Source organism: Ovis aries, chromosome 8 (genome assembly GCF_016772045.2).
Source record: "Ovis aries strain OAR_USU_Benz2616 breed Rambouillet chromosome 8, ARS-UI_Ramb_v3.0, whole genome shotgun sequence".
NCBI lineage: Eukaryota > Metazoa > Chordata > Mammalia > Artiodactyla > Bovidae > Ovis > Ovis aries.
This window is the reverse complement of record NC_056061.1, coordinates 30,645,647-30,672,262: the sequence shown is the minus strand read 5'-3', so window position 1 is coordinate 30,672,262 and position 26,616 is coordinate 30,645,647. Positions and strand designations below refer to the sequence as shown.

The window sequence follows — 26,616 nt, the reverse complement described above, 5'->3', positions numbered from 1 at the left end:
TCACCAAACTGAATGTTTATTTAAACAACGTTAATGACGGTCTTTCCTCGTGCATGTCCCCTTTCTACCTTCAGGAAGGCTTCTGGAACTTTAGAAAATGGAAAGGTTTTTTCAATAACTGGCTGAATCTGTAAAACACAAGAAAGGTTGACTGGTGGGTAAGAAAACCTACATCGCTCACCATAGATAACGAAGTTTACATAGGTACTTGGTTTCTTGGCGTCGTCAGCCAGGCCGCTCTCTCTCGGGTCTGTGTGGCGCCCCTAAGTCAGGGGCTCACAATGGGCCAGGCCGCAGCTGCACTGCTACCCCTCCTGCCTCTCTGTCTCCTATAATGCAGCCCACCCGACCATCCGCCTTACTCCCGCTCCACACTGTGAGCAGAGCCCCCCTCCACAGCGCCCAAAGCCAGCACCCGGTAGCCACCACCATCCTGACCTCAGCCCTCTGCAGACCCCCACTCTACCAAAATGGGGTACTTGTCTGAGTGTGGGCTGTGTGCGTCTCTCCTTTGTGACATCTACCGCGTGTCCAGCCTAGGTCTCACCCAAGCCTGCCTGACCCATGGTCTGCAGTGTCCAGGGGACTGGTGTGGCCTCTTCACAGACTGCCTGCTACAGCTGAATGCACATCTCAGCCATGCTGTCCTGTGTGGCAGACACCAAAGAAGGCATCCGAAGGTTCCTGCAGTGCAGGCAGTGCACAGGATAGGGATAGATTTTATAAAATTTGTTAACTATTCGGCATATCTACTTGAGTGCATCGTGGAACAGGCCACCTCCTCTGTATCCCCTACAATACCCAGCACAAGGTCAGGCACACAGCAGGAGCTTAATAAATGTCACTTAGGTGAAAACTAGTAGGGGCCCATCTGTGGCTGGGGCGGCCCTGGGGGCTTTGCTGGGCTGCAAAGCTGGTTAGAATTTACGGGAACGCCAGCTCGTAAAGGCTGGAATACTGCTGGCTCTGTGTGGTGTATCGTTAGCGCTGCCAGCAATTGCCTTTGAAACTGGAACCAGTTAGCATTCTCTCTCCCCACGCACACATCTGACTGAACTCATGCTTTTTAAAACTTCAAGCAAAAATCAGTAACTATCCACTTGGCATCTCAGTGAACTATCTCCCACTGCTCCAACAGGCAGGAATCAGTTGTCAGAAGGCATGAGCTTACATCTTGCGACCCTTTTACAAGAGGAAGAAGTACACACTCTTGTGGTATTCAGATGGGCTTTCCTCTTGTGTGAATTTCACAGCCCCGCCACCAGAGAGCATCTCAGACCCCCAAAGTTCCCTTCTCCAAAACACTGACAATTTTTCTGTACTTATGAACCACGATAAGCTCATAACATCGCCAGCATGGGCTGTCCTCACTATGTGCCAGGCACTCTAAGTGCTCTATTTTTTTTAACCTCATTTAATCCCGACAGCCACCGTATGAGGCAGGTACTGCTGTTATTCCCTTTTCACAGACGGATACGTTAAGGCAGAGTTAAATCACCAATGTCACGTAACTGTTGAGTGGTAAGACAGGCTTTGAGCTGGTACCAGAGTGTCTGCTCTCCCCACTATACACTAAACCTTCTGTGTATCATCAGCTGCTTTCCATATCTACTAAAATCTTAAGGGGAGAGAAAGGTAACCAAGGATTATATGGATTCATCACAGCCTGCATCTTGGCTGGCCTGCCAGCCATGTTAATGAACCATGTTAATTGGCCATGCCAGCTCAGGATCCAGGCTGTGTCCAGGTCACTGAGATAGCCCAAGCGTGGTCCCTCGGCCACCACCCCCACTGCACCTATGGAGGACACCACTGGTTTATAACTGTGGCCCTCCCCAGCAAGCTGAGCATGACCTCAACACAGCTGCCGCTATGAACAGAACAGATTTGAGCCAGCCTATTGGAGGAAACCTACTTGCTTGTCTGGTAGAAGAGTGGAGAGCATCCAAGCTGTTCCAGCATGTCCCACCCAGAACCTTCTGAACCCAGCTGCTGGGACATTGCTTTCTGGATGCTGATTACCTGAAAAGGAATCACCTGAATGCATGCTTAAAATGCAGAGTTCTTGGTCTCCCATTAGACCAACTCCATCAGAATCTCTAGAGGAGAAGAGTTTTCTGCACATCAGAGCGGGAAATCACTACAACCTTTCGCCTTACGCTGAGGGTTCCTGACTTGTGTCAATCAGGGGCACATCCACCCACTCCACAGGGGCTGAGCGTCTTCCTTCTAAGTGCCAGGTGCTGACGCAGAGCAGCACACAAAGCAGGCACCTGAGAGAGAAATCAAGAAAGGAGGCAACAGGGACTAACTCATCACGGAGCAACCACAGCAGCGTTATGGGGAGCTGCTCCAGAATGAGGGGCTGCCTGGCAGGCTCCACCCAAACCTGGCCAGAGACGCAGAGTCTGAACTGATGACCCACGCAGCTGGCAGCGACGGCACACTTTAATCTGGCTGGTCAGGCCCATTGTGGTGGATAATCCACTGGGGCTGACTGGGGCATAACGGGCATTCAGCTCTTCCCAAAAGTGACAATGAAGAAGAGGCTTTCAATGAACAGGCAGGCAAATGCCACTGCTGGCTGAATATGTGACATCAAACAGAGATTAACAGCATAAAGAGGCAGTGTCTACGCGCAGCCTCACACCAGACCCAGAATGCTTGTTTGTGATGGACAAAGGGATCAGAGCAAAAACCCAGAGAGGGGAAACAAAGGTTACCCACGGCACGGTGGGGACGCTGCCGCAGTGACTGCTGCAGCCCGGCCCACGCACGGAGCCCTGGTATAAAGCGGCGGGCTGCACACAGCACTTGGGGGCCATGCGGGCGCACAGGGATAGAAGCTGACTGGGAGCCACGGCTGCAGCTTTCCAGCATCCCAGTCTCGGACCCAAATCTAAGCTCTCCTGACGGCCCTGCCCTTCCTTAAACAAAGGGCGCACAAAGCCAGGCCCTGACACCCTTCCCTGAGAAGAGGACCACGGGAGGGACCTCGGGCTCCCTGGAGCAGCCCGGGAACACTTGTCAGCAGCAGTTGGGAAGCCTCCCACCTCTGAGGCAGAAGCCCTCTTGCTGAGAGCTGGTGGGGAGGGCACGCCCCCAGGCAGGCCCAGAGGCCAGGGGAGGCTCTCCCTCAGTCCCCACCTCTTGCAGGAATCACTGAACAGTAGAGCCCAACAAGGGTGGGAGGAGTCGGGGGATCTCTGAGCCAGCCTGCTGGACAGATTAGAAACTGAAGTGCATGTGGTCACGGGCCAAGTTCAAGGTCAGAGCTCTTAGCAAACGAGCAGAGGGAGGATCCCGGACCCCTGATGTCATCACTGCACAGCTTGGGGACACTTTGGGGAGGGAACTCTGAGTCTGTCACCTCTTCCCCAGACCCTCAGCTATAGCCTCTACCAGGCACAGAAACTGACCTCAGAGTGTGGAGAGTAGGAGGGGACAGAGGCCCAGGGTGACCTAAAGCCCTTGGCATGATCCCAGTCCATCACCGGGGACAGGCCCAGGGCCCACGGTAGGGGCAGCAGGACCACAGCTGACCACCATCTCATGGCAAGGGGTAGCTCTGAGTTCCTCCACAGGGCCAGGACTTCCAGAGTCAGGATGAAGGGGGAAAAGGAGGCTTAACCTAAGGAGATATAAGGAAAGGGTGGGCTTTGCTCAGACTTGCTATTTCTGAATTCCCTGGCCCCAGATGGCAAACTCAAGGCTGGAAGATAGGAGGTGTGATTAGGAGGTGAGATGGGAGGGGGAGGGTGCAGGAGGAGGCTACTCCCCAAGGGAGTAAACATACCCATTCTAGAAGCATCCCAAGACTGTCCCTAGGCCCCCTTGAAAAAAGGCACTCAGAGCCAGAAGGTAAGAGGAGAAACTCAGCCTGTGTCTCCCCACAGAAACAACTTCAGACGTATCTGAAAAACTTCAGCAGCATCAAGGCTATGAGGTCCAGGAGGTGCCTGCCACATCTGGCAAGACAGCGCTCTCCTAGCGGTCCCGGAGACTCAGTCCCTAACCATACGTTCTTTCTATGGGGGAGAGCAGGAATCCAGTTGCAAATAAAGGAGTTTAAAGTTTTGGAATACAGTTCATTGCAAAATTAGGGCCCAGCCATTCCAAGAGGGGTCTGGAAAATCATCTGCCTCAGAACCTACGGCACGCTCCACAGCTGTCCTGGCCAAAACTGTGCCTGAGCCACGTGCAGCGATCTGCATTTAATCAAAAGTAAGGAAAATTAACAATCTGCTCCTTCAGTAGCACCAGCCACATTTCAAGTGTGGCTACATGTGGCTAGCGGTTACCACACTAGGCAATGCAGACAGAGACCATTACTATTCACTGCAGAAAGTTCTAGTGACCAGTGCTCAGGATGCAACTCAGCATGGCCAACACATCTCTCCACACCCTACCGAGCAAAGCAAAATGCCTACCAGCCCTCAGTAACAGTTTGGAATTAAATTCAAATTGGTTCCATAGGGACTATGCTGATGCTGGCTAAAATAAATAAACCAAGATATGAACAACATCACTCAACCAAGACATCTGGTTGGTCACCTAGGCTCTTGAATGGACCTGTGGACTCAAATGGCCTTAATAACACAAAGAACACAGGTGGGCATACACATACTCAGGAAGATGAAAGGGTCCAAAGGATCCCATACTTGAGCCCCAGCCATCGAGTGCCCCCTAGTTCAAGTTTCTTTCATGTCTTTTGATGTTTCATGCATTGTGGTAGGCACTCCAACACCAACAGTTAGCTAAGAAGTATTAAGAACAGGAAATGTTTATGGTGCTTAGAAAATGCCAATAAACTTCAGGCATAAGGCACAATTTCAGTTTCAGCCCATTAAACTCAATGTGCTAATTACATGTTACATGTACAAAAAAATCACGTTTTTGTTTCACCCTACTGAATCACAGAACATCTTTGGAATACCCAAGAAGCTGGTAATGGAGGTGGTCTGACAAGAAGCAGCTCCATGACGGAGGGACAGGAGTCAAAGGAGATTCTGTGAGATAACTTTTCCTACCTTTTGGATTTAGAACTTACAGATGTATTATTCATTCGAAAACTTAAAGCATTTTAAAAGAATAGGCTCTTCTGGTTCATGGCTGTACACTGTCAAATAACAACTCCAGGTCATCTATTGGACACCTGCTAATTAGATTCATCAAGCACTCAGCCAAAACCTGGAAGGATTTCAATGTCCTTGTCCAATTTAACAAGCTTTACTAACCACATAATATGTAAGTAGATCGGTTCTGTTATCCTTTCCAATTTTCCAGTGTAGACAGGCAACGACCTCTCACACCCACAACAAAGCAGGATGCACGGGACAGCGGACCTCTTCGTGGATCCAGGGTCACATATCAATCACCACAGTCCCAGAGCCCTTCATGGTCAGAAATGAGCCCAAACGGCCCTGGCGAGAGAAGAGGATCAAAGGCCAAAGGACCACCTCCTCAGTCTCCCTGGAGGAGGACATGACACCCAAAGGGCATCTTTATTTATTTCTACTATGTCCTCTTTCGGCCATGCCACCTGGTATCTACCAGATTTAGTGGGGACACATATGCAAGTCATCTCTCTTCTCTGTTGCACAAATAGTAATTTCCAGAGAGAGTCACAATATTTCAAACACAGAAAGTGATGATAAGCATGTGGTCAGTCTGGAGCAGAGGTTAGGACAAGTGTGGTGACTTCCAGAGGATGGGGACCCTCTAAGGATGGGGCTCCATCCCCATTCAGCACTATGTAGAACTGTGGGCCGTATTATCTGATGACAGCTCACCTCCTTCTTCCTAGAAGTAAAATAAGCCCCTCTGGGGGATGTGCGGAGAACCCTACAGAAGCACTTAATTCCAGTCATGACAAGGCTGTCCCTGTTCACCCAGTACACATCAACACTTAGAAATCTGAGAAAAGGCATGCAAACTTGGGACTGAAATATTCTGGAAAGAGTAATGAGCCACTTTCTATCATAGCTTCCTTGCCTGTGATAGTACAACTACAAACAAAAACTAAATGCACAAAAAAGCAACCAGTATTTTCCTAAAAACATTCTTTCCCAAAACCAAAGTGGAAAGATGAAATGGGCCAGCGAGGGGCAGATGCCAACACAGGAAAACCCGTCTCAAGAGGCTCTTTCCACGTGGCTTAGCGAGGATCACATGGTGTGCCTTGCTCCAACTCTTTCCCTGCCCACCGTAAAATGACAAGGACAGGGCAATTTTAAGCTCAAGTCCCAGATCAGCTTCAAGCACTAAGCACGCAGCTTCGTGGTGGGGAGGGAAAAGTGCAGGACTGGGGTCAGGAAGTATGAGCTCTGGTCCCACTTCTGCAAACTTGAATGTGTCCCTTTATCCTTTTGAACCAGTTTTCTCATCTATAAAATGATAATCATTGTATCTATGACCTCATGCAACCCTCAGGGTATATAATTTTCCTCATTCTGTAATTCCATATTAATTTCTCAATAAAAATCATAAATAACAGCACCAGAATATGAATTTGCTTCCAGAGACGGCATGTCTGGGCCATGAAAACCACATAAGAACTTAAACAAGCAGGTAGTAACCGAGGAGTCTTTCTCAACTTCCATCAACTCTGGGAGGCCTTCTGACACTGAAAAACTAGGCTTTAGAGAGCAGTCCCTCACCATCAAGTCAGGACAGATTCAAACAGAAATACCAACCAGCTGTCTCCACCAAAATCTCCATCAATTCTGAACCATGTCCTGCCCACTGACCCTCTCAGACGTACCATTTATTTGCCATCAATTTTATTACACTGGCCTGGGAACAGGAGACCCGGTGACCCAACTTATAGTCCGGTTCTATTGAGGTTTAGAGTCATAGTGTTTGTTCCCCTTGCTCATCTGGAAATCTGCTTGCCTCCAAAGCAGCCTCACCCTCAGAAGCTCAAGAAGCAATTCAGCTGTAAACTCACAAGGCTATCCCCACCTCTGTGCAATGACTGTCTTCATGGTCAGGACTTTTTTTTTCAGGACTACTATCAGAATGTTAGCAGCCTAGCTGTAGATCCCAGCCCGACTGCCATCTAACCAAGTGTCTCTGAGAAAAGCACATAAGCTCTCTGGGCCTGCCTCTCATCTTAAACGAAGGGGGCTGCCCTAGATGGCATATGCTGTTTCTCAAATGCAGCCGTCTGTGGCTGTGACTCCCATGGAGACAGAGCCCAAAACACAGCATTTGAATTTGGCATATAAGGCAGTGTGGACACTGGCCGAGCCTACGTCTGTAGAGCTCCCACTGACTGGGCTTGCTAGGAAGGTTGCCCAGGTGGCCAGGGATACCCTGGCAACACACTCACCTTTCCCGCCTCCACCAGTTCCGCAATGTCATCTAGACATGGACCGCTGGCCATGAAAAAGGCCCAGCGGTAATGGACTCCTTGCCAGAAATGCTAAAAAGAAAACAAAACATGTCAAATTTCAGAAAGGAAGAAATCTGACTAAATGCAAATTTAGGAAAACGTATTTCCTGGATGACTGAGACAGACAAACTGCTTCCCCATCTCACGCTGCCACAATGAGCTGTACACCCAGCATGGCGACGGACAGACAGTGGATGCTCATGAGTGTTTCATAACTGAGTGAGTGAACAGAGATACACCCACGTGAACTCGGGCTTCTTCCCCAAGTAGTGACTGTCAGGCAAGCAAGCACAGGAAAGCTCTTTTTTCAAGGGCAGTCTCACTCACTCGGTTTCTCCCCTAGGAGATATAAGGGGCTGAGACCTCTACACTTTCCCTACCAAGATGTGAATAAAGCCCCGAGGCACCAGAAAAGAGGTTTTACCTAATTCAGGAATGCTTCAAGGGCATAAGGCACCGAAACATGATCTTAGACAAGAAATCCAATCATAATTTTTTTTTTCCTGGCTCAGAGGAATAATACAGTTTTAAAAGCAAAATGAAGTGTAAAGTTCCTCATGAGTCATGGCTGGACCTTCCCCCATAATTACACCAAGTCCCAAGTCACTGAATGCTATGATGAGACAAAATGCCCCCCCCCCCCCGCCAGATGAAGATTAGCAAAAATCTTACACCAAGAAGGTTCAAGACCACTCTACTGCCATACCCACTTTTGATTAATCTTCAAAACAGAGATGATCAAAACAGCAAGTGAGCTGAGGTTCTCTGTGATACCTCAATGACCCGCCCAACTAAACGTCATCAGATGAGAGCAATCCAGAGGTAGGACGGGGCCAGCCAGTGGCCACCTGCCGCCTCCCTCCCCACACCTGCCCACCACCGTTGGGCGAGCACAGGCTTTCTGCACTGAGCTGACGATCAGCTACCATCTCGGCATGAAGCTGGCAGGGGCAACAGAACTCTCCTGCTCTGCCTCAGGCCTCCATGGTTGTGTCATGTAGGTCCAGTGACCTCTTTCAGCCTGCATCCTGGCCTGCAGGGTGGGGGCACCACCACCTCGCTGATGGGGATGTTGGAGGGACTAAACGCGAATGTATGCAAAGTATCTGACACAGGAAGGATTCGACAAGTATCTATCTAGTGCTGAAAGTAAAGCTTGTTGAGGAAAGACTAGGGCCATGCAAACCAGTCTTTAAGACCGCGGAGAAACAGACAAACCCAACCTGCTGTCGAGGCAGAGCTTCACAACGGATATGCCCAGAATGGCTTACTGGTTTGGCTGAGTGACCCCCTAGCTCATTGTCCAACCTGGAACACTGTTAAGAGTTAAAGGGGTCACTGGTAATCATTATCCCAGGAGCACAGATGCAAACAGGCCCAAGCTCACCCCAGAGTAGGGATGACAAAGCCTTAGAGTAGCAGGGCAGAGCTCAGGCTGACAGAAGTCTCCAGATGGCACACTCTTGGCTCAGCGCGCTCTCAGTATGCCATTTAAATACTATCAACATTAATAAAATGGATAACCAATAAATAAATAAATAAATACTATCAACATCTCCTGTGTGTGTCATAGCATGAAAGAGGTCAGGAAGCACTGGTCTAGGGAACTAAAACAAACAAAACCAAATTTGAAGGCTCAGGTAGCTAGACAAGAGGCATTGTCTGTCCCAAGCTTATAGCAGGTCCAGTTAATTATAATCACAGGAGACCTCTTCATGTACTTGTCCATAAGGCCTGGCCTTATCAACTACAATTAAAACGTTCTGGTAATTGTTCAGGGTTTCAAGGAAGGAACAGTGATGCTCACAGCTGCCGGATCCACGGTTCCTCATGGCAGGTTGCTCTGTACAGTGAAACTTCCGGTCTGCAATAGCAGAATTGTTATGTTCTGCTCTAAGGGATCTGCGATTTCTTTTTTTTCCAGGCCATTACAGGAGAGAGTAAACCAATGCAGGCAGGCACTACAATGAGGCTTTAACTGTGCACATTCTCAGGAAGACATCAGAAACTACTTAAAAGGTTTTCGCATGAGATTACCACTATCATCTTTCCAGAAAGGGAGAGGGAAAATGAAGAGAGCTAGGCCTGTTTTACTCTCAGAGGACAACTCTGAAGCTCAACTTGACAGAGGTCTCCCTGGAACACCGTGAAATCTTACGGAAAACTTAAACTTATATGTTAAAGCACTTGGGAAGCCTGGGTTTGATGAAAAGGGAAAGAAGAGACAAAGGACAGCTGAGACTCCTCTCTTCACAACAAAGCACCCTGTGGACACTGCTCCCGGGTGCCGTCTGAACCAAGTGAAAGGAAAGAACCTGGAGCACACTGCCCGGCTGGTTCACTCCTGTCACCCAGACCCAGTTCCTAAGGACTGAGCAGAGTCTCCTCCATCACGGCCCTTCTTCCCCGCCTCTAAGGACTCGGTCAGTACAGAGCATTTGAGAAACTTAAAAGTCCTAAACTCCAACCCCAAAAGCTTCCAAATGAATGTCTAGAATCAGGAAGAAGCTGAAGATACTTATTGAGCCAGTCGCCTTGCAAATATGGGGCAGTGTAGCTCAACATACAATCTTTTTACCCTCAAGGAAACTTATATTGCCTTTCTCCTGAGCCTGAAGTATTTTGCCTAATTAAAAAAATAAAGCATGTATCTTTATTTTTTTATATCACTTATTCCATTTGAGGTACTGGCATATCCCATTGTTGCTACCATGAAAACAGCTGGCTCTATGCTGTCTTAATAAACCTTCCACCCTCATACACAAGAGACTTATGTATTAAGACGGAGAAACAGAGAGAGAGCCATCAGGCACAGACAAGAAAAAAACAGAAGTTGTATCAGACGGAATCGAGAGAGGTAATATAGCTAATCATAAAGGCTAACACTTAACAAGCACATTTTGGTACTAGGCATTGTGCCAAGTTCTTCACACGGAAGATTTCATTTAATTCCTACAATACCCAGTAAGGGAGACACCATGAGCTGCATTTCAGGTGAAGATGCTGAGGCTTAGTGACACTAAGTCGTTTTCATGGGTTACACAGCTACCAAAGGGGAGGCAAAAATTTGCAGCCAGTCAGTATGGGACTCCAGAGTTTCTTTTCTCTTGGAGGAGAAAAGGCTCAGAGGAAACTCAATCCCAGAAGCCTGAGGTGCCTGCTGGCTCTCGCCAACCAAGACTCTACCCCTACCTTCAGCGTCTTAGAACCCACGGTGACGCCTGTCTGCAGCATGCCGTCCGCGATGCCCAACCGGTCCATGTTCAGGAGGAAAGGGGTCACCAGAGTCACATATGTGGCTCCCGACCACTTCTTGAGGAAATTGAGAGCCCAGGTTTCGGTAGCTCCACCAACATTGTCGAGGATAAAGTCAAACCTGGAGAGGAAGAACCATATCAAAACATCCTGGTCAGCCTTTACCCAGGGCTCCAAGCCGCCTTCACTCCCTCCGCCAGGTAGCTCCATGGTTTGTTTCTGTGACAGCTCACAACAGCAGAGGGGTGACTGCTCGGACAAACGAGAAAAGGCACATCTACTCACTGGGCTTTCTCCAAAGGAAGTCAAATGTGATTTCCTTTTTCAATCACAAAATCATCTTATTTTCTAATACTTTAAGAATGACTTAAACAAGTGGTTTTCAACTGAGAGTGAGTTTGGTCCCCAGGAGACATATTAGGCAATGTTTTGAGAGATTTTTAGTTGTGACAATTGGGGGAGGTCGTGGTAAGGGGGTATTAGCATTTGTAGGCAGGGAGTGATGATAAAACATCCTAAAACACACACAAAATAAGTATCTAGCCCCAAAATGTCAACAGTTGAGAAACTAAGGTTGCCAAGGCTGAGACACCTTGACTCAAGCTTTATAGAGAACTGCAAAGCTATTCATCCAGTATAAGTCACAGCACTCTTTAGTGCATGTGAATACTTAAGACAGGAGTGTATTAGATTTTGACCCACGTGCGTGATTTGCTTTTATTCCCTTCACAATCAGATCTGCATGTAGAAGCATCCTCTTCACCTTCTGGAATTTTCTTTTGGTTTCATGTACATCAGCACAATGCCTACAGAGAAATCAACAGCCTGCTCTCAACCTTCAGTTCTGCTCTAACATGCCAAAAATACCCAGTCATAATGCAATCCACAGGAACTAACAGATATTCAACTCCTTAAATCTAATCTAAAATTGCTGTAATCACTACATTTTACTTAAAGGGGATAAAACCCAAAGAAGTTTTAAAATACTTTTGAAAACAAAGATCTATTTAGAGAATACATGCTTATGCATCAAGCAAGCTAATAGAGGAATTCCTTTTCCGCAAACCCTTTCTCCCTTCTGAATCCCTCTGCATGAAGTCAAACATCAAAGCTTCTAAAACTGACTTTGGCCAACTCTGTGGCCCTTGAGTCTTTCGTGGGACTAAACTAAACAAGAGCAGATAGAAACTGAAGCATATCAAGTGCAGAAGAGTGACCTGACTAGGTTATGCTCCTCATTAGGAAAAAAAGACTAACCGAAAATTCTTGTCACGAGTGTAAGTTTCTACTTTTAAGTTCCTATTTCATTCCCAAATTTTAGATAAACAAATATGATGATACTTAATTTAGATAAAACTTTAGGGCAGACTGAAACCGAAAGGCACTCAGTCATGTCCGACTCTTTGCGACCCCGTGGAATATACAGTCCGTGGGATTCTCCAGGTCAGAATACTGGAGTGGTAGCCTTTCCCTTCTCCAACCCAGGTCTCCCGCATTGCAGGCGGATTCTTTACCAGCTGAGCCACAAGGAAAGCCCGAGAATACTGGAGTGGGGAGCCTCGCCCTTCTGCAGCAGATCTTCCTGACCCAGGAGTCGAACAGGGGTCTCCTGCATTGCTTGCAGGTGGATTCTTCACCAACTCAGCTATGAGGGGAGCCGTGGCGTTACAGAGGGCAGCCTGCCACTACAGAATTGGCACTGCCTGAGAGGAGGAGGCCAGAGACCAGGCTGCAGACCCGGCTCTCCCACTGATGATGAAGTGGCATCATCCTGAGCACGAAAATACTCCTGAATTCTCTGCCCTTTATGGTCTTGACTGTAGCATGACAGAGTAGGGCTGAAGGACTTCAAAGCCCTTTCCTGCTGTAAAATCCTAGGATTCAAATCTAAAAGGCTATTTGGAAAGAGGAACAAATTTATTCTAGGTGGATTAAGAGACCAACCTCCAGGCAGAAGCTGCAAAGATCAATTTTAACTAAGCAGTCATTCAAAAAATAACAGCCTGCGTTTGTGAGCTAGTGAGGTTCTCTAACTGGAAAAGAGCAAACAAGAGGAGCAAAGCCACTGGACAGAGATGCAGAGGGGCACAGTGAGGAGCAGAGGGGAGGCCGGCCTGTGTGCGTGCCCGCCTTCACCCGCCAGGGCTTCTCTCCTCTGGAGACAGGCTGCAGACATGCACGAACTAGATCGCAGAGGGATGGCTGCCTCAGCCTGTCTCCCGCGGCTGTTCCCAGAAGCAGCAGGAGAGGGTTACTGGCTGACACTACTACTATGCGGAAGCCTAGGTCTTTCTCTCTTTTTAAAGCTATGAAAATATACTTCTACTTAAAGTGAGCAACAGTAATTAGCTTCTGAAAACTAATTTAAGGGACTTTCCTGATGGTCCAGGGGCTAAGACTCCATGTTCCCAATGCAGGGGGCCTCGGTTCGATCCCTGGTGGGGAACTAGATCCCACATGCCACAGTTAAGACCTGGCGGAGCCATATGAATAAATCATCTTAAAAAAAAAACAAACCTAATTTAAAAAAGGGAAAAATCTTTGCATCAGAAGCAGTGAAATAGCTCCAGAGACCCTGCAGCAGCTTTGCCTGGGCTGAGTGAAGACCAGGTTCTGAAACACCTCCCTGTCTCTGCCTGAGCCAGTCAGGATGGACGGGGGCCTAAGAGAATTCCAGAGTCCGGTCCCACTTGGTATGTTCAGTCAAATAACACCTGGCGTTCAGGCATGATGACAACATCCACTACTGGTATCTACACAGCCTCTGCTTCTCTGAAACCCCCCAGTATAAAGGCAAAATACTAACCACATACGTCATGTGCTGCTCTAGGTTCTACCCATGGTGGCAAAGGCCACTGGGGGGAATATACCTTCCAACATGACCTTCTTACACAGCGGGGTAAAAGCAGTTAGCTTAAAAAATAGCAGAAGGTAAGCAAAATATCTTCCTCAGTACAAATCACAGTACATGATCGTGCTGTATTAACATCTGGAGGAGAGACAGAAACCAACCTAAACGACCTCTAGTGACACGAAGTGTTCTCACAGACTCTTCTCTAAGATGCCAGCATGGCTGTAAGGCCACCAAACCACCTCAGGCGTGCATCATCAACCGTCCTTGTTCCCACCTTCCCAATATGCACAGTTTGGATACATACGGCTTTGAAGATTTCAACTGCTCTTCCACAGTCCCAGATTTGTAATCAATCACGTCGTCTGCCCCAAGCTTCCTCACAAGCTCACTGGCATCCTGGGAGCAGACTGCTGTCACGTGAGCATCCCACGCTTTCATTACCTGCCCAAAAAGGAAAGAAACGGGGGAGGGGGCAGAAAAACTGCATTAGACAAAAAAATAGTTGGCACCACATGACGTACATTCATCAGCTTAATCTCTAGACAATGCTAATGCTTTGTCTTAACAAGAACTACAGGAAGCCATCTGCCAGAGGCTAGTAAAAATGATTAAATTTTTGCTCACAAAGAAAGATCCAAGAAACAGATCTCATTTTCCCTGGACAAGACAGTGAGTCACCTTAATTTCGTGAAGTTATAACCAATTCATTTAAAGAAGGGCTCAGAATCTCACCAGCATCAGAGAAGACAAAAGTTGATGACCTTAAGCTTAGCATTTTCATTGATGACAAAGGTAACGGGAAAAAACACAACATCCTCAGAAAATAACTATTGCAAATGTATCCAGAACATAAAAACACAACATCACTTCATTTGCGTTTCCAGTAAGTATAACCTTGAATCAGACAACTGCATCAAAGCAATCAGGTACTGGGTAATAAGTGAAAGGTGCTCTTAAAAATAGGGGAAGAAAATGTGGCCATTTTACTTCCAAAACATGGATCAGGTCCTCTCCTTTGGAGTAAAAAGACCTTAAATAAATGGTTTGTGGGATTTAAAATGCAGATACTTTATGTTTTACAATAACTAGACAAATAAAAAGAAGGATTCAGGATTAAGTACCCAGAAAGCCTCATGCTCCAAAATTGCTGTCATTCTTTCCTACAATGGCAGTTCCATACAATTGAAAGGGAGCCATTATCAGCAAAAATCTGAGAACAGTTACTTGATGTTCACTGAGAAATTTTCAAATGGACAGTTATAGGTCATAACAAATTCGTTGTTTTCTCATTCCTATCCTCAGTATCAATTTCCCAAGCTTCCTTGATATAAATTGTAGAGGTTCATTAGAATAAGCAAGACCCGTGTTCTGATCACGTTTTCTACTATCTCTGCACACTACTGAAACGTTTTAAAGCAGCTTTAGATTGAAAAACAATTTTATGTAAACTGTTAAAAATAATAAGAAATAATACAACCCACGTACAGGAGACGTCTATAAGGCAGACAGCACTCCAACAGGGACAGCAAGCTGGCAGTCACTCCAAGAGCTCTACACTGTGCCCTCTCCCTCCCAAAAGTCATCATCACCCTGATACTTAGAGTCAATCACCTCCTTGCATAAAAAAAAAAAAAAAAAGGCTTTATCATCCAAATATGTATTTCCTAGATACTACAGTTTGGTCTTGTGCATTTTAAAAGTATGATGTACTATTTTTTTTTTTTTAAACGATAGGCTCCTCTTCTATCCCCCCTTTGCTTAAAATTTATCTGCGAAAGAGTCTAGGCCATGTACCCTGAAGAGATTTTCCCTGGAAACTCTGGAATTTCTGCCTGCACACCTGGGACAGTTCTACTTACTACTCTGTCCTCTGTTTCCTGTTTATATCCTTTTAGCAAGATTAAGGACAGCATCTGCAAATTATAGAAGGCGGAGTGTATCTGCTTGTTCCTCTTTTTATTAAATCTCAGTGGTTGCTGGTGGTTGCAAACCGGTGCTATTCTCCCTCTCCTGTTTTCACTTAGTCGCTGGAATACTTTTATAAAGAAACACTTCTCCTCATATACTACTTTGTTTATTCAGGTGTACAATTCATACAGAAAGGGCAATAATTGTTTCCTTGTATTAGTTTATAAAATAATACATTGGTTTCCTATCCTCTTCCAAGTGACCACTTTTTAAAAAATATCAACTCATTTAAGTCATGGATTTAAAAATATTTGGAAGCTTTCATTCTTTTGTAACTATCATGACTATTTCTGAAGCTCAAATGGTCTTCTTTGATAACCTTTAGGAATTTCTTCAAGTTGGCTGCTGAGTCTTTTTGACGTGACTCGACCAGTCTTTACTAACTTCTCTGCTATTTTATATATTCTACTCATTCTTGTACGTTTCATGCCATAGATCTGGAATCTGCCATTACTCCAAGGCCCTGAATTTTTGTGTGCATGTGAGCAATGATATTTCAAGAGACAGTTTTGCATATACACATACACAAAACAGCTCTTGAGTTCATTTTGATACTTCCAATTCAAACTCCAGACTCAAGCTTTTACTTCACCTGTATTACATCTGTATCTTCTTTCTTGCACTGCTAAAATCTTGATGGTCAAAGACAAAGGGGATTACAGAATTTAAATATGCCATAAATACCCAACTGTCCCATTGTATGTTACACATATACCAGTCTCTGAATAACAGTACTAAAATCATCCCCAATATGATCAATGAAAGCATTCAAATAATTTTAAATATGCTTTCCCACTATTCCTTTTTAAAAACAGTAGTACTGCTTACTTTGTCAGAGTCACACACTGTACTCTCTAAGCCCTCACGAAGTTTTAGTTCTACAGATGACTGTATATTTAACATTTACCACCAGTCCTTAGGGTTATGTCTCTCTAGCCATTTTAGTTTTCAGAAGCTCATTTTCTAGTCTATTTCTCAGAAAGAGATCAGAAGAACATACTCCTCAAGTTCTTGCATGCTATTAACAGTTCGCATATGTCCTTTAGTATACAGAGGCCAGTTTCGCTGTATATAAAATTTTAGCACATTCTCTCTCAAGTGTCTTAAATGTTTCTCTAACTCCAGTCCCAGCATTAAAGCACTGTTATCAAAAAGTTCTGATAACCTAATTTTACTCATATGTCACATTCTTTTTTTTTAAAAGATGTCCCAAAGTTTTTTTTTAATTTTTCTCCTTTTCTTTAAAGGCCAGTAGTTTTGCTAGTTCCCTTGATACTGCTCATTCTGGGTCCATGTTCTTCAATAAGCACTCCAGTCATTTAATATGTAATTTCAAATCATTTAACTTCAGGGAAGTGGGGAAGTTTCTTGAATTATGGGTTTTAGCATTTGTTTTATTCCCTGGTTTTGGTTTTCCTCATCAGAGACGCTTATTGACACAGCAGTTTTCTTTCCTACCTTCAATAGATGACGCTTTTCTCTTGACTCTGTCTTTATCTCTTCCTTTCTTTGCAATTTACAATTTTTCCTTTACACACTGTTTCTACTGCTGTGCTGCTGCGGCTTAAAGTCATGTCCGACTTTCTGTGACCCCATGGACTTTAGCCCACTAGGCTCCTCTGCCCATGGGATTTTCCAGGCAAGAATACGGCACTACGTGTTGTGCTTGAGTTCCTACTAGTTTGAAAAGTGAAAGTTGCTCAGTTGGGTCTGACTCTCCGTGACCCCATGGACTATAGCCTGCCAGGCTCCTCTGTCCATGGAATTCTCCAGGCAAGAATACTGGAGTGGTTAGCCATTCCCTTTTCCAGAGGATCTTCCTGACCCAAGGATCGAACTCAGGTCTCCCACATTGTAGGCAGATTCTTTACTGTCCGAACCACCAGGGAAGCCCTCCTTCTAGTTTAGTCTTTTGTTATTTCTCTTTACTTTATTTCTGAGTTTTTCCAATTCTGATTTTTTTTTATTCATGTCTTCGTATTTTTAATGTTCTTTTTAGCTTGTTTTGAAATTCTGGGGTTCATTTTGATGTTTTCTCATGTGTTTTCCTTGTCGGTAGATACATTATTCTTCTATTATTCTTCATTCTTTCTTTATTATTCTTCATTCTCTTTCTGACAATAACTTTGTGTGGGATTTAACCTTGATATTTTCCTATTAATCAATTGTTTAGTCTTATTTAAATGTTTTTATTGTGAAACATAACACAGAGAGAAAAGTGTGTGGAATATAAATGTACGGCTTAACAAATTATTACAAAGCAAACACCATCTTAAGCACTGTTCAAGATTAAGAACTAGAATATCTCACCTCCCCCTCCTCATTCCCTGAGAAGTAGTAACAACTATCAGGACTTTTACATAAGCCTCCCCTCACCTATTAAAAAAAAAAGCTTTTCTATCTAGATAAGCATCCTTAGACACCACTGTTTGGTTTTTTAACTTGTTCTTGAGCATCATCAAATGGAACCATGTAAGTCATCCTCTCGTTTCTGACTTCCTCCTACTTGCTCAATTCATCTACTACATTGTACACAGCTGTAGCTTGCTGTTTTAAGATTTTTTTGATGCGGACGACTTTTAAAGTCTTTGTTGAATTTGTTACAATATTGTTTCCATTTTATGTTTACGGTTTTTGGGACACGATGTATGTAGGATCTTAGTTCCCTGACCAGGGATCAAACCTGCATCCCCTGCATTGGAAGGCAGACACCTGGACCACCAGGGAAGTCCCCAGTAGTCTGTTTTCACGGCTGCATAATAATCCAAACATAAGAATATACTGCAGTTCACTTCCCCAGTTTGCCTGGAGAAGGAAATGGCACCCCACTCCAGTACTCATGCCTGGAAAATCCTGTGGATGGAGGAAGCTGGTAGGCTATGGTCCACGGGGTCACAAAGAGTCAGACACGACTGAGTGATTTCACTTTTCAGTTCCCATTTTGGGCTTCCCTTGTGGCTCAGCCGGTAAAGAATCCGCCTGCAATGTGAGGGACCTGGGTTAGATTCCTGGGTTGGGAAGATTCCTTGGAGAAAGGAAAGGCTACCCACTCCAGCATTCTGGCCTGGAAAATTCCATGGACTCTCCATAGGGTCGCAAAGAGTCAGACATGACTGAGCGACTTTCACTCACTTTCCCATTTTACTGTTGATGGCCAGTTGGGGATAAATACCTGGGACATAGCTGGAGGATATTCTGGGACATATCTTTTGGTGAACATGCATGTACAGTTGACTCTCTGTATCCAAGAACTCCACATCACTGAATTCAATCAACCAGGGATTGAAAATATTCAGGAAAAAAATTGTCAAAAAGCAAAACCTGAACAACAGCACACGATTTACATAGCATTTACATTGTTTTAGGTAATATAAGTAATCTAAAGAAGATTTAAATTATACAACAGGATGTGGGTAGGACTTTTATGCCATTTTTTCTGGGCTTCCCAGGCGGCGCTAGTGGTAAAGAACGCGCCTACAAATGCCGCAGACAAAGGAGGCTCAGGTTCAATCCCTGGGTCAGGAAGATCCCCGGAGGAGGGCATGCAACGCACTCCAGTATTCTTGCCTGAAAAATCCCACGGACAGACGAGCCTAGCAGGCTATAGTCCATGGGGTTGCAAAGAGTTTGCACACTTCACGCCATTTTATGAAAGGGACTTGAGCACCCATGGATTCTGGCATCCAAGGAGGTCCTGGAACAAATGCGAGTTTGGCATACTGAGGGATGACTGCAAAGTACATTCATATTTTGTTAGGCCGTCACAGGGCAATTTAAATTCATAATTAGTAGACATAGCCAAATTATTTTCCAAACTAGTTATACTAATTATACTTTAACCAGCAGGATATGATATTTCTCTTTTTCTCCCATCCTCCCTCCCTCTTTTCCTTTCTTCCATTTACATATTAATTCACATTTACTGACAATCTATGGATTAGGCACTGGGTATCTGCCTTAAGTCTGTTTGAGCTGCTATAACAACATAGACTGGGTACCTTATAAACAACAAACATGTACGTCTCACAGTTCTGGAGGCTGAAGTCCAAGATCAGGGTGTCAGCGCCTAGGTGTGTTCCGAGCCCCCTTCCTGGTTCGCGGCCTGTGGCTTCTGTGTCCTCGCATGGGGAAGGGCTCGGGAGCTCTGCTGGCCTCGTTCATAAGGCTTTAATACCATTCGCAAGTGCTCCACCCTCATGACCTGACCACTTCCCAAAGGCCTCAATACTATCACTATGGGCATCAGGACTTCAAAACATGAATTTCAGAGGAGCACAAACACTCAGGCCACAGCAGTATCTAAAGGTGAATTAAGATGAATAAAGGTGTGCGTTTCCCGGGGGTCCTCTCCATCTCCCGTTTCTTCCCCCAGCCACTAGCAGCCGCTAATCTGTTTTCTGTCTCTAAGGATTTGTCTCTTCTGGACACAATATAAATGGAATCTTACAAAATGTGACCTTTTCTGTCTGGATTCTTTCACTTAGCATTATGTTTTGAAGGTTTATCTATGTTGTATCGTGAATCAGAATTTCATTCCTTTTGATGGCTGAATAACACTCCCTTGTGTATATATACACCACATTTTGTTTTTCCACTCATTAGGTGATAGATACTACAGTTGTTTCTGTTTCTTTGACTATTATGAATACTGATGTTGCAAATGAAAATTTGTATGTAAGTTTTTGCTTGAACATAGATTTTCATTTCTCTCAAGTATACACCTAGGAATGGAACTGCTGGATCACAGGTAATTCTAAGTTTAATACAGAATTAAGAATTTTAAGAAACTGCCAAATTGTTTTCCACTGTGGCGGCATCACTTTACACTCCCACTAGCACTATATAAGGGTTTCAATTTCTTTACATCCTTGCCAACATTGCTATTTCCATTTTTTTAATAGCCATCCTAGTACGTGTGAAGTGCTACCTCACTGTCGTCTTTTTTTCAAACTGAAATATAGTTGATTTACAATGTTGTGTTAATTTCAGGTATTCAGGGTTTTGTGGGTTTTTTTACATACTATATTCCATTATAAGTTATTAGGTATAATTCCCTGTGCTATACAGTAAATCCTTGTTGCTTATGTATTTTATGTATAGTCAGTCAGTCAGTTCAGTCGCTCAGTCGTGTCTGACTCTGGGACCCCATGAATTGCAGCACGCCAGGCCTCCCTGTCCATTACCATCTCCCGGAGTTCACTCAGACTCGCGTCCATTGAGTCAGTGATGCCATCCAGCCATCTCATCGTCTGTCGTCCCCTTCTCCTCCTGCCCTCAATCCCTCCCAGCATCAGAGTCTTTTCTAACAAGTCAACACTTCACATGAGGTGGCCAAAGTACTGGAGTTTCAGCTTTAGCATCATTCCCTCCAAAGAAATCCCAGGGCTGATCTCCTTCAGAATAGACTGGTTGGATCTCCTTGCAGTCCAAGGGACTCTCAAGAGTCTTCTCCAACACCACAGCTCAAACGCTCAGCCTTCTTCACAGTTCAACTCTCACATCCATACATGACCACTGGAAAAACCATAGCCTTGACTAGACGGAACTTTGTTGACAAAGTATTCTCTCTGCTTTTCAATATGCTATCTAGGTTGGTCATAACTTTCCTTCCAAGGAGTAAGCATCTTTTAATTTTATGGCTGCAGTCACCATCTGCAGTGATTTTGGAGCCCAAAAAGATAAAGTCTGACACTGTTTCCACTGTTTCTCCATCTGTATCTATTGACTCCATAGTCTTAATCTGTCCCTCCTCGCCTCTTCCCTTTGGTAACCATGTTTGGTTTCTATGTCTTTGACTCTGTTTCTGTTTTGTATATAGATTCATTTGTATTATATTTTTTTAGATTTCATATATAAATGATATCATATAGTATTTATCCTTCTCTGACTTATTTCACTAAGCATAATTTCTTTAGGTCCATCCATGTTGCTACAAATAGCAACATGGCTAGTAATATGCATTTTGTGTGTGGGGGGCTGTATATACAGATACATAGACACAGACACACATAAATACCACATCTCCTTAAGTCAATCATTCACTGTGGTTTTGATTTGCATTTGTTTAACGAATGATGTTAAACACTTTTTCATGGGCTTGCTGCCCATTTTTAGATTTTCTTTCAAGAAGTGTCTACTCAAGTCCTTTGCTAATATTTTAACTGGGTTGTCTTTCTGTTGTTGAGCTGTTAAGAGTTCTTTACATATTCTGTATAGTGTATCCTTATTAGATAAATGATTTGTAAATATCTGCTCTCATTCTGTGCACTTTTTACTTTCTTGATAGTATCCTTTGATGCACAGAAGTTTTAGATTTAATGAAGTCCAATCCACCTGATTCCTTTCTCCTTTCACTTGTGCTCTTGGCGTCATATCTAAGAATCTATTGCCAAATCCAAGGCATGAAGATTTACTCCCATGTTTTCTTATGAGTTCTATGGTTTTAGCTCTTATATTTAGGTCTTTGACCCAGCTTGAACTAGTTTTCACATAGGATGTGAGATGGGATCCAACTTCATCCTTTTATACGTGGATATCTAGTTGCCTCAGTACCATTCATTGAAAAGACTATTCTTTCCCCTGTTTAACTGTCTTGTCACCCTAGTCAAAAATCAACTGGTCATAGATATACTGGTTTACTTCTGGATGTTCAATTCTATTTCATTGATCTATATATCTAACTTTATGAAAATACTTTTTTTTTTGCTTTTAATACATATATATTTTTTATTGTATTTTTTTCCCTATTTCTTTTTTTTTTTTAACACCAAAAACATTTTTGGGGTAAAGCCAATCCAGTGCCACTGTTCTGACTTCTATAGTTTCGTAACTAAGTTTTAAAATTGAGAAGTGTGAGTCCTCCAGTTTTGTTCTTTTTGGCCAAGATTGTTCGGCATCTTGGGGTCCCTTGAAATTCCACATGATTTTAGATTCCACTTGCCCATTTATGCAAAAAAAAAAAAAAAAAAGGCAGCTGCTATTCTGATAAGATTGCATTGATTCCGTAGATATGAGTTCTACCATCTTTACACAGCATTTTGTCTATTGCATGTCTTATATATATTTTCGAACTAGCTTATCAATTTCTGCTGCTGCTGCTAAGTCACTTCAGTCGTGTCCGACTGTGCGACCCCAGAGATGGCAGCCAACCAGGCTCCGCCATCCTTGGGATTCTCCAGGCAAGAACACTGGAGTGGGTTGCCATTTCCTTCTCCAATGCAAGAAAGTGAGAAGTGAAAGTGAAGTCACTCAGTCGTGTCTGACTCTTAGTGACCCCATGGACTGCAGCCTACTAGGCTACTCTGTCCATAGGATTTTCCAGGCAAGAGTACTGGAGTGGGTTGCCATTGCCTTAACTGCAAACCTCAATCCATTTTCACTTGCCCATGGTCTTCCTCCCTGAAAGCTTTCCTCCATTTGTTATACAGGATGTCTATAAAACCAATTCATATATTAAACCACTGGAAAGGTTAATGCTTCCTTCTACCTTAGAAAATTTCCTTCTTAGAAGGGCAAGCTGAAATCACACTGAATGTAATTTCTCTCAGCTTTCAAGAAAAAGTAATCCACAAAATATAAATTTTTTAATTTATGAAAATAATAATCTTCCTAGTCAAAAGATAAATTGTCTTACCTGTATAGCAAAAGTACCAACTCCACCTGAAGCGCCCAGGATTAAAACACTGCAACACAAAAGAAACTATCATGAAGATACTAAGCCAACATAACTGAATAAACAAACAAGATGTTTTCAACATGTAACTGGCTCAAAGATAATCCCCAAAGCAAACATTCAGCTTCCCAAGATTCTATTACACAAGATTTTTATTTATCAGGTTCACCAAGAATCCATAAATGCTTAAAGTTAGACATACTATGAACTCTTTACCAAGAATACAAAATATCAAATACACCAACGATTTGTATTTTTAAAGTAGCTCAGATGGTTGTTGGTAACATTTGCCTTATAATTTTTCTAGGCTTAAATTACTATAGCTTTCTTTCTAAGAGCAAGCTTTGGGATCCTTTTCAGTGTGCTACAGAATATTCAGTTGCTCTCTAAGAAAAATCACATTCCTGACCACATTCTTGCCAAAGTGGAATAAACGTCTTTTGTTCAGACAAGTCCCATCACGCTCACCAGCTTTCATAAAGGGAAACCAATCTTATCTTCAGTTTGGTTTCTTGTTAAAGCGGATGAATCTGTTTTATCAGTGCAAACATGCTTGTGCTCCAGGTTTTCACCGTGTTTGCTTACTGTGTGTAGTCTTCCTGCCTCTCCAGATCAAGGGTGTGCAGCCTGGGGTTTGTGGATGAGTGCCGCTGAGGGCTGTGAGGGTGTGAACCCCCTGAAACTGTGAACTGACTCAAATAACATGCAAAGTTTGGTAAGACCACGCCTAAGTGCATTGGGGAGAAGGGGGATCCATCAGACTTATCACCAAGTTCCCAAAGAAGGTATGATTCAAAAGAGACTCACTAGTAAAGAATCACTGCTTTACATATTCTTACATTTCATTTTTGAATTAAGCTAGAGCTCCAGTGAACTCCCTTCCTCTGACTACAGAGATTCAAGTCCTCAGAAAACTGTAATGAATTGCACTTTGGTGTTCTGTTACCAGTCTAGGCTGAGAGACATTACAAAAAGTTACTATTTGATATCTGATACTGCATTAGCTAAGGGGATACTGTTGAGAGAATTCATGAGAATTGTGGAGTGCCATATGGAGTGCACACTGGAAAAAAAAAATTTTTTTTTCTGAAGACTAAGTTGTAACTGCAGGCTGTGGGTCCCTCTTTGACTCAGCTGTTGGAAAGCGCAGGGAACTCTGTCACCTACCTCAAGCAGGGACACCCGATCTTGGAACAGACATTGTGTTTATAATCTTAACTCTACTTTTATTTTTTTCTCTCTTACCCAAATCACAGAAGGCTGACTGTCACCCTTTGGATCTTAGAAGTTACTGGTAATATTTTTCATTCAGCTACTCCTTTTGAAACTAACACCATCGAATGTAATTAAGACAAGTCTCTTTGGAAACGATACTCCTTTTAGAAGAGTTACTTTTAATTTCACAGAATTATAAATTGTAAAGAATAAAAAAAATTTAAAGATACACTCTTCCAAAAATCCTTCAATTCACACATTTAATAGCCTTAATGCTTCCTAAATGGTGGGGGGGGGGGGGAGACTGCTTCACAGATACATCCAACAATTAGTTCATCCATGGAATATTTTACCCTCTCATTTTGGAAATATAAGTTTGGTCAAACTCTCATTTAAGTTCTTCACAATCTTATCTTTTTGCAACTCTGATTTCCTCTCAACTACTTCTACAACAGACTCTCCACCTGAGCCTCCCTGGTCCCCTTGCCTGTACCCCAAGTCCCATGCATGCTGGCCCAGGTCTCAGGCTCTCAAATGCCTTCACTGCCTACTGAGATCTCCCTATCTGCAAAGGCTCACAGTTTGTGAACAATACCTCAGAGATAGCCCTGAGCCTGATGTCCACGCTGCGCGTGGCATCTCTTAACTTTCATTCATATGCTTGCTACCCAAGCCATTCTGCAAGCCTCAAGGACAGAGACTTATATATGCCCAGCACTAGCCGTACTACCCTCGGTATAGCAGATGCCTGATCCATGTTACTTGACTTTAAAATCATCGGACTTCCCTGGTGGTCCAGAGGTTAACAATCTGCCTGCCAACGCAGGGGACACAGGTTCAATCCCTGGTCCAGGAAGATTCCACATATCATGGGGCAATTAAGCCTGTGTGCCATAGCTACTGAGCCTGTGCTCCACAGTGAGAAGCTTGTGAATTGCAACTAGAGTAGCCTCCACTCTCCACAACTAGAGAAAGCCCGCGCTCAGCCATGAAAACCCAACACAGCCAAAAATAAAAATATAAATTATTTTTAAAAAATCATTTAAATCAGCATTATATCTGACAATTAACAACAACTGCTACTACCCTAAATGTGGGAGTCACCTGGCTATTTGAAAAATTGCATTAAAGTTTCTTCCAATAAAGAAAAGCTTGAAATGAATTTCTAGTTCTCGCCCTAAGAATGCTGGATTAAGAGGATACCAAGTACAATGGCTTCCCTTGTGGTTCAGTCGGTGAAGAATCTGCCTGCAATGCTGGACACCTGGGTTCGATCCCTGGGTTGGGAAGATCCCCTGGAGAAGGAAAAGGCTACCCACTCCAGTATTCTGGCCTGGAGAATTCCACAGACCGTAGAGGCCATGGGGTCACAAAGAGTTGGGACACGACTGAGCGACTTTTACACACACACACACACAAATACAATGGCTGCTCAGGGAACCAATGGCCGGACACATCTCCAGCCTCACTGCTCTTAGATCATAGCTTCCCCCCCCCCCCCCCCCCCATACCTCTTAATCCAAAACAGTCTCACTCCTCCATATAAAAAAGCAAAACCGTGTTTCTCAGTGGTGCTTGGTGGAAGAGGGTGTGGTTCTGCGTTAGCAGCTTCAGTTCCTGATACTGCCACTTGATGGCGCCCGTGAGCGCAGAACAGGCAAAGAACAAGCCCAATTGCTACAGACCAATGGTCTCTGTGTGAAGCGGCCTGGGGACACACCATTCTCTGGTCCTGCTAGCTCCATGTTTTGTGCAGGCTGAACCAGGGCCTGTACTTTTCTTTAAACAAGGAAAGTCCTCAGATTGGAAAGCAGGCAAATTTATTTTCAAGCCAACAGTAAGTCAGCTAGTACTCTGTGGTTTGAAGCCCTACAACTGAACAAACTCTTCTTGTACTCTTCAAAGCACTTTCAATAAAAAGGGAAAATCCTGCTGTCCCTTATCCCCAGCAGCCCTTCACTTCAGTGCTATAGAGTGGGAGTACTTTCTACCCAGCTGCAGTAATAGTCACCAGAACACTGAGACTTCAGCTGCAGTAACAGCCACAAGATACATTCAGACTTCACTGAAGCAGAAGCCCATTTGTCATGGTAAAGAAAAGTGTGCTTGTATTGCTTGTTGGTTTATAAGCAGCAAGTACCCAGGAAATATACTCTTTGCAAAAAGCACTACAATTCAAAATTGCCAATAATTTCAATCACATTCCTCTCTTACTAAGTCCATTTGCCCAGCTTCTTTTGAAGTCAGTGGGAACTG

At 44.1% G+C, this 26,616-nt stretch overlaps 1 protein-coding gene across 3 annotated transcripts in view; it reads right to left on the bottom strand.

Annotated features, from left to right (window-relative positions):
* Positions 1–26,616, bottom strand: part of RTN4IP1 (reticulon 4 interacting protein 1) — a 120,925-nt gene continuing 94,309 nt past the window's right edge. For all 3 annotated transcript variants that reach the window (XM_060419528.1, XM_004011236.5, XM_015097366.3), the window contains exons 5-9: positions 23,107–23,155; positions 13,810–13,946; positions 10,589–10,772; positions 7,334–7,426; positions 1–128 (exon numbers count right to left, since the gene is read on the bottom strand). In XM_060419528.1, the coding sequence (XP_060275511.1) occupies positions 21–128; positions 7,334–7,426; positions 10,589–10,772; positions 13,810–13,946; positions 23,107–23,155 (571 nt within the window). In that variant the 3' untranslated portion in view covers positions 1–20. The remainder of the gene's footprint in view (positions 129–7,333; positions 7,427–10,588; positions 10,773–13,809; positions 13,947–23,106; positions 23,156–26,616) is intronic.